The following is an 11,876-nucleotide window of genomic DNA, read 5'->3' as shown; positions in this document are numbered from 1 at the left end:
CATAGTAGGCTACAAAACAAAAATGTGATACATAAGCCTACGCATCACATCTGTTGCATTCTATGTCTACATTAACAAATAAATACGACATCACTGACTAGGCCTACAAGTATAGGCCTATTGTAATAAATATTGACTAGATTGGCTAGATTTTAAAGACTAGCTTTAGAAGCCATTATAAGGCACACCAACACGTCCCCACTACACATATCACAAAGCCCATCAGCAGGTCCACACTGGAGTCCCAGTAGACTATAAAGTGTCGCTCATTACTCCCCACCGCTATACAAAGCACGGCAAACAAACTGTTCCGGAAACGTGGGGCCAATACCAGATACGCGCACCCCAGATCCAAGATCCACCTCCAGCCTCCTACCTAACCCCTGCCCGAGCCAAGCTTATCATAATACAAAACGCAACAAACAAACAAAACACAAAGTTATCGGAAAATAATTAAAACTTAACTCGCCAGGCTAACAAGACCCTCTACTCTACACTAGTGGCGCTGCCCGACTCCCCAGCAAGACAAGTTTTGTCGGTGCAGTGCAAAATGTTCATTCACTAAAGACGTCTCGCCGGCCCGGTGTAGTTGTCCGGAATAAATTGTAGAGAGGTGGCCGTCCCTATCCCCCAGCCCTATCTAACTAAAGGAGGCAATCTTTCCTCCCCTCCTACCACTGGAACGTCTGCCCCCTGCCATCTAGCTTCATCGCCGGCAGCTCTAACAGCTACTAACGACGCCCCCCCGGTTAGATCAAAACTTGTAAAATGAAGTTTTTCGATTCGGACATAAGCGTGGCTCTTTTTTTCCCCCTCAGTGCTTTTTTAGTTTTAGCAAATGACATGTACTTAGGCTATTATACGCATTAAAATGTGGGGTTCTATTACCTTCCTAAAGACGAAGTATAGACCTACTTTGCGGCTGCATGATTGTTTGAATAGCATGGTGCAGTTTCACGTAATGAATATTACGATTTAATTATTATTAATTTCATTGACATTTGGTTTCACACGTGCTGTTTTGCCGCAGAGCAGGCTAGTAATGGACATGATGTTTGGAACAATGTAGAGTAATTTTTAAAATGCAATAAAACTATTCACAGATTCGTGTATACCGCCAGACCGGATATGGAAATGAACGAATCAGTGAGTCATTTTATTTGAGTTCATTTTATTGAACTGAACGAAAGGAACCGAATCACTAAAAAGAATCGTTTTGAACACCACTAGTGATTAGCACAACTGTGACATCGACGTTTAGACTAGCTTGGAATGTTTATAGTCTACCAACTGTGCCTCAAACCATTCGTAGTTTTCTAAATGAGAATATCGGGTAAAACCAGAAGTGAAAAAAGAACCGCAATACTCGACATTTTAAAGTCCCTATAGGTTCATGTGCCTACAAACATGAATGGAGTCCTTTATTGGTGCTGAGTTGCCGTAAATGAGTTTAATAAATGCAGTTTTATAGGATGCTTTACGGCATGGTGGTTGTATGAAAGTTTCTTCCCACGTTACCAGATTGGAGTAAATCCTTTTTTTTGTGGAGCAATGAAGAGCACGGCAGATGTGGATAACATGGGGGGAAGACATTTAAATTGGGGGATTAGCCTGACTTTAAAGAACCAAATTATCATCATTAGATAAAATCAGTATTCCCTTCATAAACATCACATCAAGTCAAAACAAATGTTTTTTTTCTCTTAAGTACAGTGTGAATAATAACAACAACAACAACAATAATCATCATCATCATCATCATCATCATCATCATCATCATCATCATCATCATCATCATCATCATAAACAGAGGACTTTTCGAACTAAATTCAATTGCATGAAATAAAATAAAGTAAAATTGCAACAGAAAATCTTCTTGTGAGTTTTTACAGTGGCGTGTTTTATGACGCTTCTGGCAACCCCGAGTGCCACTTGCCGAAATCAAAGTGCAGGGCTCCATCCTGAGAAGAAAGGTAAGACAGTTTCATGTACAAAATGACCTTGGACAGTCTTTAAGTTCTTTAACGTTCTTTAACAAATCCTAAAACACAGCTGTAGAAAGGGGTTACATTCGGTTCTGTAGTAATCTCCATGCAGTAATGCCGAGATTCCCGACAGACAGTGATATAATGGAATCGCAAGCTGTATGGGAAAGGACATTCAGATACTCATACTCAACTTAAATTATGTGGATAGGAAAATAGTCGTTCCTGAGAATATGCCAAAGTAATATTGATAGATAGCTGGGTATTTACTTGGGGACTTAATTGCATTCTTGGTCGACGTGTTTAAGTAAGCTGAAGTGTATGTTAAAGCTAAAGCCTGCTTAGGTATTCCTACTGAAAAAAACCCAGTTACGCGTTGGTTTGCGGCTTTTTCTTTTATGTTTTGCGCTTGCAGCTGAAGAAGTACTTTTTGGGCGTAGCGTTTTGAACATGTTTTGGAGTTAAACTGACACGAGCCCTGACCTGTTCACTCGCAGCAGTCAACAGCTTGAAAACTTTATGATTCGCATTTGTTACAGAACAGTATTTACCCCGTTTTGGAAAATGATCTGGTTTGGAGCAAATATAGACAAGCAGGCGATTTGTACCAAAAGTTTATAAGGCGAAGAACGGAGACTTGTGGCATCCAATTAATGCACACCTTTCCTTATTACCGAGATGATGAGACTCTGTAGGTGTCTGTTATCAAATCTGTTTTATTTACCAATTCAAATGTACTTTTTGTCTGCAGTAGGCCATAGGGGGACCAAATGTTTACACTCGGATCATGGAACCCTTTGTGGACTCTAAGGTACAGTTAATTTTTTAAAATGGAAGGGAAACATTTCTTCCAGCACAAACCAGACAGGACATGTAATGATTGAAGGAACATACAGTATAATTTGTGCTCATAGATAACTTACAGATGGTTAGTTGCATATAAGGACATCCGGAGTGACAAACCTGAGAGAGATGTACAGTGTAACCAGTGATTTGCAATTTAGTAATGACCTCAGCTTGTCCTTCTTACCAGTAGCATTTGAACTTTGTGTACTCATTGTTGGGTTTCACTGACATACGGCTATGCCTAAGGGTAAACATTGTGTATTTAGTCAGTGTACACAAAGTTTACAATTGACATATTTGCTGTTTTCAACATTTACACAGATGAACATTGACTAATGCTACTCAGGTTAAGCATTTCGCTCATTTGAACCTGAAGGATTTGAACCTGAAAACCTTATGATTTCAAGCCCAGATACCTACATACTTGTAGACCCTGCCTTTGTGCTCTCAGGTCTTGTCTGCTGGCAGTGCTGCTATTGGTCAGTTCAGGAGATGAGGCTGCAGGAAGAGGAAATGACACCAGGCCCAACTTTGTTCTCATGATGGTAGACGATTTGGGCATTGGAGATGTTGGCTGCTACGGGAATGGCACGATAAGGTGATCGGCCCTTGGGCTTTTAGATGTGCTATCTGTTCTGATCCACATTCATGAGGGCAACATCTTCACTCTTCATGGCTTGAACATCAGTTTCCCTGTCTGTAGGACCCCCAACATTGACAAATTGGCCCAGGAAGGGGTGAAGCTGACTCAACACATTGCTGCCGCACCCCTCTGTACCCCCAGCAGGGCAGCGTTCATGACCGGACGGTATGCCCTACGGTCAGGTGAGGCCTGCTTTTCATCACCTCTTGCCATTTAGTCTGAATGTCAGAGGATGACAATCACTGCTTAGTTTCAATCCATGCTGACTGTGTGTGTGTGTGTGTGTGTGTGTCGGTGTTGCAGGGCTGGGCAGCACAGGGAGGGTGCAGGTAATTTTGTTTTTGGGGGGCTCTGGAGGCCTTCCCCCCAGTGAGATCACCTTTGCCAAGCTCTTGCAGAAACAAGGGTACAGCACTGGGCTTGTAGGTAAGAACCTTTCAGCTACCAACAACCATTGTGTATATTGAGGTAACTCCAGGTTATTAGACACCAGATCACTCCTTATCTCAATAAAATCTTATTCTGCGGTCTGAGGGGTTTGCACTGTGACAATCAAAATATGGAAATCATTTGCATTTAAGAGACGAATAAGGAGAATCTACAGAATTGTACCTCAGAAGCAGAAATGTAGTGGGTTATACACTGTACACTTTTACACTGTAGCCAAACAATGCATATGAAATGGGTCACTTAAATTTTTTTTTGCTGTGAACGGTTGCAGGAAAGTGGCACTTAGGGGTGAGCTGCGAGAGCAGGAATGACCATTGCCACCACCCTAACCAGCACGGCTTCGACTACTTCTACGGACTTCCCTTCACCAACTTCAATGACTGCAAGCCGGGGGAAGGGAAGGACGTGCTGGTCGACCTGCAGGTGGTGCTGTGGGAGCTGTCTCTGCTGGTGGGGCTGGCCGTGCTGACGCTGGCCTGTGCGAGGGCCGCCGGCCTGCTGGAGGTCAGCCTGAAGGTCATCGCGCTCCTGGCGGCCCTCTGCCTCCTGGGGCTGGTCGTCTGGTATGTGCCATTTGAGCTCCTGCAGACCTGGAACTGTATCGTCATGAGGAACCAGGAGGTGGTGGAACAGCCCGTGAACCTGGACACCCTGACACTCCGCCTCATCAGCGAAGCTGAGCGGTTTGTGGAGAGGTACAGCGGCGTTTCTCCCGTCGTCGCCTGCTTTTCCGTGTGTCACAGACCCGCGCATTTCGTTGGATTGTCAGAATGGTGTCACAGGAAAACTTTCATCTCAGACACATCAGAGACTTCGCTGCACTGTTCATGTGACTTGTGCTCCAGTTGTATCACTCCTGGAGGAATGTACTGCTCAGTGCACAGTCACAAAATATTTATTTTAAGCTCAGCTCTGTGTCAAGGGTATGTAGAAAATGTGTGTTAAAAGGAAAAGACCAGTTGCTAAATGAAACTGTAGACCTCTTCAGCACTTGTAGCAAATGCTTCTTTAAACAACATATTTTCTCCATTCTCTCTTAATAGTGTGTATAGCTTAATTTGAAGAGAAATTAACATCCCATTCTACTGACAAAAGTTAAAACTTTATGTAGGGAAAACTTGTGTAACCTAGTTTGAGAAATACCTTCAGGATTCGTTTTGATTTTTGTTTTGAACGTCAACAAATACTTGAGTTGTTTAATTTCCACTACAGAAACCAGCACAAACCCTTCCTCTTGTTCCTGTCCCTGGCTCACGTCCACACCCCACTCTTCACCTCCAAAGACTTTTTGGGGAAGAGCAAACATGGGCTGTATGGTGACAACGTGGAAGAGGTGGACTGGATGATCGGTAAATCAAACCAGAATGTCTTTCAGAATGTCTCCAGCAGCCAATGCTTCACTGACATGCACTTTGTTCTGAGCATGCATTTCACTGTTAGTCAAATGCTAAGCTCCTAACACCATCTAGACAGAATGTAAAACCTGAAAACATTTGCTGAAATACAAGCACTTCTCCAGCTTTTCTCCTTTTCTTGGTCTTGTTGCATGACGCTATTTAACATCCATGCACTTGATACCCTCTGCTGGCAGACAGAGGCACTGCAACAGTGTCTGTATGTATTGGTCTCAGTGCACGGTCTCCATTCCTCACAGGCAGAATGGTCAACGTTGTCGAAAAACTGGGCCTGGCTGAGAAGACTCTGATGTATTTCACGTCTGATCACGGAGGTCACATAGAGGACGGCGACACCCGGGGTCAGAAAGGAGGCTGGAATGGAATCTACAGAGGTAATCAAACTGACGAGGGCTCAGAAAACAAAGGCAAAACTAAGTAGCATAGGGTAAGCGACTGTTACTAGCATCTGTTTTTAGAAAACCACAAACAAAATTGCAGACCTTTTTTTTGGTTTGTTTTTAGTCTTCTACTTGGTTTGCTGAAACAGCCTATAATCATGGCCATATGCTGTTGTTCTGTTTCAGACTCTTGTGTGATAATAGTAACTAACCATGTAAGCAAAGTTAAAGAAGAGTACAAGGCAAATTACCAAGATACTCCAGTCTCTCAAAACCCAATTATTTTCCAATAATTATACATAATTATTAACATCATAATTATATCTATAGTATAGTGAAAGTAGCTCATTGTCATATTTGTGATGTGTAAATTAAATATGCCCCGTGCATTTGGCATGTCATGGTTTCGTTCTTGGTGCTGTTTCTTTCATGCATCATCCTTGGTATTTGTGAGGGGAAAAGGGCACAGTGGCAATACTTTCTTCTAATGTTTATGCAAACTGTGAAGTGTGGATATTCTGGATGGGCTCTGGCCTGCTCCTAACACCTGCTCCTGATTAGATGCAATTGATTTTAGAGGCTCAGTTACCAGAGTTCTGGTGCCTTTTTAAGTGTAGCGGCTCAGTAGTTCTTTTCTACAGTGAGTGCACGCAGGAATGTACACTATTGTGTCAATCAGCCACCATTTACTTGAACTGTTGAACTGTTATATACACAAGTTCACAAATCAGGTAACCCTCAGCACATGTGTGACCTCTGTTTAAACCTCCAAATTGGAAAGCCAAACCTTTTTGTAAACAGGGAAGTTACTGTTTCTAAGAAATCCTCCCAACAGCAGCGCACCCCGTGCCATAAGGCACACAAAGTAGATCTTTGTTGCTTTTGTAAGAGGAGGAGGCTGGGACACATGAGTAAATACCTCCTGGCCAGTTACTCTGCTCCTGTGTAAAACGGGGTGGCTTAGGGGTCCCGGCACCTCTTGGCTCTCGGGTTCAGGAGAGTCTGAGAGCCATGGAGGTCTGGCCTGGATAATGAGGGCTTTATGTCCCCGCTGGATGGGGTCTGCACTCTGGGGCGAGGCCTACAGAGCGGGCAGTGTTTCATTTTCTCTCCGAGCCGTTGAGGCACTCTGTCTTCCTCTCACCTCTCTGCAGACGCGAGTGTTTGTGAACAAAATGAACGCCTCTCTCTCCCTCCCTCCCGCCCTCTCTGAGTCACCGAAACTTCTCTGGACTTCACGTACAGTTGAAATAATGCTGCCACACTGTCACATGGCCTGTTTAGGAAATGGGATTTATTTTTGTCTGAGAATATCTATAAAAGCTGCCCAAGCTCTTTTGAGAGCTGTAGGAGAATCGCGTGGGAGTGTGCTCAAGACACAAACCCCTTGTGTCTTTGAGTACAAAACCAAACACTTCACCTCACAGCTATGCGAAAGAAAAAGAGCGTTTGAAGGAGTTTAGCCGTTGTTCCTTGAATTTCACTTTCTCTCCCTCTCTCTCTCGAGGGAAATCGTATGCAGCCTGTATTTCTAGGAGACATTACCTCTGCTGTCTGAGTGGCGGTGTCTGGAACACCGCAGACATGTTTGAAGTGCGAAAAAATTTTTGTTGGTCCTTGATGTGTCTACACCTCTGGTTTCCTTTTCTGCACCTGCAGGGGGCAAGGCCATGGGTGGCTGGGAGGGGGGCATCCGCGTGCCGGGGGTGTTCCGCTGGCACGGCAGACTGCCCGCTGGGAGGGTGATCGACGAGCCCACCAGCCTCATGGACGTCTACCCTACCCTGGTCAGGCTGGCGGGGGGAGAGCTGCCAGAGGACAGGTGGGGGTTGGGGAATTGGTGGGAAAATGGTCAGAGTAGAGGCTGGAAGGCAGAGTGGGGAGTGGGTAAGCGCAGGCTGTTCAGTTACAGACGACACAGGCCAAAGTCTCCTCTGCAGTAGGTGGTTCGGAGCAGCGGGGCCAGCCCTCTCCTTGCTTCGTCTGAAGAGTAAACACCCAGATCATTCTGCTGTTAGCGCTAAGTATATTCTCATTTGCTGTGGACACTGATGGGTCTGAATCCTCAGTCTGATGACAGTCACTTGAGTGTGGCAATATTTACAATCCTGTAACACTTTTACAGGGGCCATGCACCCATATAATTACATATGTTTGTAGTGTGCAAGTATTGTTTTATAAGTACAGGAACTTGAAGTGGTGAACATTGATTTAGTACTGTGTAACAGTGTGCCATTACGTTATGCTTACATAGTCCTTATGTATGTGCAGTAGTTTAAAGGCCCTTGTGTAAAGTGTGACATAATTTGTATCACTTCCACTCAGATTTCAAGTCATTATCATGGCTAGCACAGGAACGGAGACAGCACTGGACCTTGTTAGCTGCCAGAACCTCCTCGTCAAGAAAGCAGAGAACTGAAGGAATACAGATGCTGACTGCTGTATCCCATCAGTAGAATCTGTGGCTTTAGTCTTAGTGTTGTTCAGTGATGTTCTAGCTGAGCACTTTTGTCGTAAACAAAGAAAGGAAAACTGCCTGTTATGATGGATAATAATGTAATAATGCCGATAATGGGTATGTCCTTCCCTCAGAGTGTTAGACGGCCATGACCTGATGCCCTTACTGGAAGGCAGAGTCCAGCGCTCGGAACACGAGTTCATGTTCCATTACTGTGGGATGTACCTCAATGCTGTTCGCTGGCACCCGCCAGACAGTGAGTCCCACATTGAATGAATGTTTGACCAATGTTAACATTTCTCCAGCCAAGTTAGAGCTTTCTTAGGTAAAATTCTGTGAATGTGAATGTCTGTGTTTTCCTAAGACTCAGCTGCTGGGAATAATGAAGTATGATTCTTATAAAGTGAATGAACTGTGGTATTTAAAAAGCCTAATTCCATTAACTGGTATTCTCACTGCAAATAATGCACACAAACATGGAGATATAAAGGTCTTAGCTGCATGCAATAAAGCTCGATTAAAAAAAAGTCATGTAAGTTTTATTTTTAGATAATAACTAACTTGGGGATCTTGTTCATTTAGATACCAATGCCACTCATGCATATCATTCTGAAGAACCCTAGAATGCAGGGTTCCTTCTGTAGTTTCCATCATCTCTAATCCATTTTGAATAATTTATCTCTCTTTGTTGTTTGATGACTTCATTTCCCTGCATGCTTGAGGGAAGGTTGTAAGCAGAAAATGTCTTTAAGAAGGGAGCTCATGCCCAGCCCTGTTTTTCCCCTCTCAGGTGATTCCGTCTTCAAGGCCCACTTTTTCACCCCCAATTTCACCCCTGAGGGAGCGGGTGGCTGCTACCACACCAAGGTATGTATGTGCCACCGCGGCTTCGTCACCTACCACCACCCCCCTTTGCTGTTCGACCTGGCCCGGGACCCGTCGGAGAGCAGGCCCCTCTCTCCGAGCACGGAGCCCCGCTACTCGGACGTCCTGCGGCGGATCGGGGAGGCGGTCAAGCGGCACAGGGAAACCCTCGCCCCGGTCCCCAACCAGCTGTCGTGGGGTAACGTCCTGTGGAAGCCCTGGCTGCAGCCATGCTGCGGGACCTTTCCCTTCTGCTCCTGCACCGAGGCTAACACCACCGCGGGGCAATCGTCATGAGGGGGCCGCCGCAACAGGGCCAACAGCGACGTCACACTCAAGACAAGAATCTTACGACCAAAGACCGCCAAGCACTCTGTTTAATATTTATAAAGAAGTCGATTTCCAGTTACATTAGATTCCAGCCATGTAATTTAACGCTGAAAGTTGGTGCAGGATGTCCTTCTGCAGTGGCGCTGAACTTTTACGCACAGCTGAAAAATGTACACTATAATTTAGATGTACAATCTTGTTTTAAAGAGAAATCTCAGGGCCCAAAAATGAGTCAGAAATGTAAGCTTGATCCACTTTCTTTGTGGCATAATGCAACCTGATTATATGTTAGGACTGTGGCTATTCCAAATATTTATGTGATGTTGACTTGAGGTGTGCAATAATTCACTCATCTTTAAAAAAAACTCGAATCTGAAAACAATGCCATGTTTCACATAGTCACTGTGAAGGCGTGTGTAAAATAATGTGTAAAATTAAGTACTGTCTGACATGAATAGCCTCTTCACTGAATACCATCAGACTTCATATTTTTCCTATTACATGCATTCTCATGTCTGATTTAATTACTCTTTATTTCTTAGTCTTTAGCCTTTCATGTAAAAATCATCTTTCATGTAAAAGTTAATTATGTTTTGCACTCCAAAGACAGTTGACAGTTTACCTCCTTTCATGCCATTTAAGTTTTGATGTTGTCCTGTTGATTTGTATTGGCTAAAGTGTACAATTTTGTGCATTGTGATGTAGAGTAGCACTCAATTTCATTAAAAAAGCAGATTCGTGCCATAAATTAAATGTGATTCTTTATTGTTCAGGGTAATAAAATCATCCGAACTTTACAATATCTATGCACTTAACTAAGGATGCACATGGCATCCAGCTAAATATTTTTTTACAGCCCCCTCTAGCCACAAGATGGCAATGTTTCTCTTTAATAGGGATGCTTTTTTTCTGTTCCCTTTGTGTGCTTTCAGCTCTGTGATGCAGGGGTACAGTACACCTGTGTCCAAGGACATGCTGGAATTATATTAGGGCAAATGTTTGCAGGGTATATTGCTCACCCGCTTGAATTTTATTTGCTGTAGTGCTTCAGGATGTTTGTAGAGAATTGTTGGCTTAACTGCATAAAGCGTATTCAGATGGTTAGGTCTGCCATCTGACACCAGCAATGGTAAAGGACCACTGCTGTTTAGAGAGGCTGGATGCTGCAGTGGAAGAGGGTTATTTTATACTGGAAACTCTTCTTTCTGTGCCAAATGTAAGACAGGATCCAAAATCCTGCCCAGATACATCAAAAGAATTGTTGAGGAATAATTGATGAAGAATAATCTCAGAATCTTGGAACCCCCCTGGCCATTTTGTCATATGAGTTGCTGTAGTATTTGTAAGAACAGCACTTTAAGGAACTCTGTTGTCTTAGCTTGGCAGCTTATGCTGTTGTGAATAAAATGTTCTTAGGTATGGGATGAAAGCTGTGCACCCTTGGCATAGGGTAAGTGAAATAACTCCACCAGAGGGGACAGCAAGTTGAAGCAGTGCCGGAGGAAAATGGGGCAGAAGAAGGTTGTGTGGTGTGCGGAGTGCAGTTCACTAGCCTGTGGGTTTGCAAGCATCAGTGACTGTGTTGGTTGTGTCACATGACCTATCCTTGTTGGTAAGCCTGTTTGTGGTGAGGCGGGGCAAGGGCACGCTGGGAGGAAGTGTGACAGACAGGAAGTCCCTATAGCACATGTCGTGCCTGTGGCAGGAATTAGACAGGAATGAAATCTGACTTCCACTCGACAGGACCCACCACACAGTCATGGGAATTGCAGCTTGTTCTGACGCAATGGAACTGGCGGTGTGAGAGCATGTCGCGAAGATGAGGCCCGACGACGTCTCAAGCTTGGCGAGGTGTTGCGACTCATGGATCCCAGCCTATCAATGACAATCTGTGTTTGGCTGTAAATGGCAGGTTGGAAATTTCCAGCTCACAAAGCAAGCAGCAATACGCTGGCTTAGTCCAACCAGCAATATACCCCTAACAGAAAGGCATTGTTCTCTTGCTGAGTGAGGGATACTGATTCCTTTCTGTGTTCCTTTTCCTTGAGTTTCACCTGACATGACATGCAACAGGTTAAATCACCTTATCACCTGTGTCCAATCTCATCTCTGACTCAGGAGTCGATATATTGCTTGAACATCCACTCCAGTGATTCATAATTAGTTGTGAGCAATCAATTAATGGAACTAATAACACAGACACTCTTTTAACCTCCAACCTCTAAAATCTAAAACTGTACATATATAAATTACATTCTGTTTTTGTGCTCAGTTAGGAATGTCAAAGATGCTGCAGAATTAATCAGTGACCCTTTAGGAAGATTGTGTGGGCAGCACATGGCTTCGCATGGTTGCGAATGTAATCCCACAGGTTGATTCATTGCTTTTAATGTTCTCATTTATTGTAGACAAAAATATAGATTCACTTCAGTGGTTGCAGGCAATGGAATGGAGTTAGGGAGCAGGTCCAAGCTGCTTCACTAAAGAAAGGATGAGCGATGACTC

General features: G+C 44.0%; 1 protein-coding gene across 1 annotated transcript; it reads left to right on the top strand.

The window, feature by feature from the left end:
- Positions 1-1,909: 1,909 nt before the first annotated feature.
- Positions 1,910-9,589, top strand: arsh (arylsulfatase H). Its single transcript, XM_036541358.1, has 11 exons — positions 1,910-1,973; positions 2,737-2,796; positions 3,283-3,429; positions 3,535-3,656; positions 3,778-3,900; positions 4,196-4,619; positions 5,137-5,273; positions 5,579-5,713; positions 7,379-7,541; positions 8,312-8,433; positions 8,968-9,589. Exons 2-11 carry the CDS (start codon positions 2,756-2,758, stop codon positions 9,336-9,338), a joined length of 1,785 nt encoding a protein of 594 aa, XP_036397251.1. The 5' UTR covers positions 1,910-1,973; positions 2,737-2,755; the 3' UTR covers positions 9,339-9,589.
- The last annotated feature ends 2,287 nt before the right edge of the window (positions 9,590-11,876 follow it).

The sequence above is a fragment of the Megalops cyprinoides genome, chromosome 11, assembly GCF_013368585.1.
Source record: "Megalops cyprinoides isolate fMegCyp1 chromosome 11, fMegCyp1.pri, whole genome shotgun sequence".
In the NCBI taxonomy this organism is placed as follows: Eukaryota; Metazoa; Chordata; class Actinopteri; order Elopiformes; family Megalopidae; genus Megalops; species Megalops cyprinoides.
This window is presented reverse-complemented; position numbering and strand designations above follow the sequence as displayed.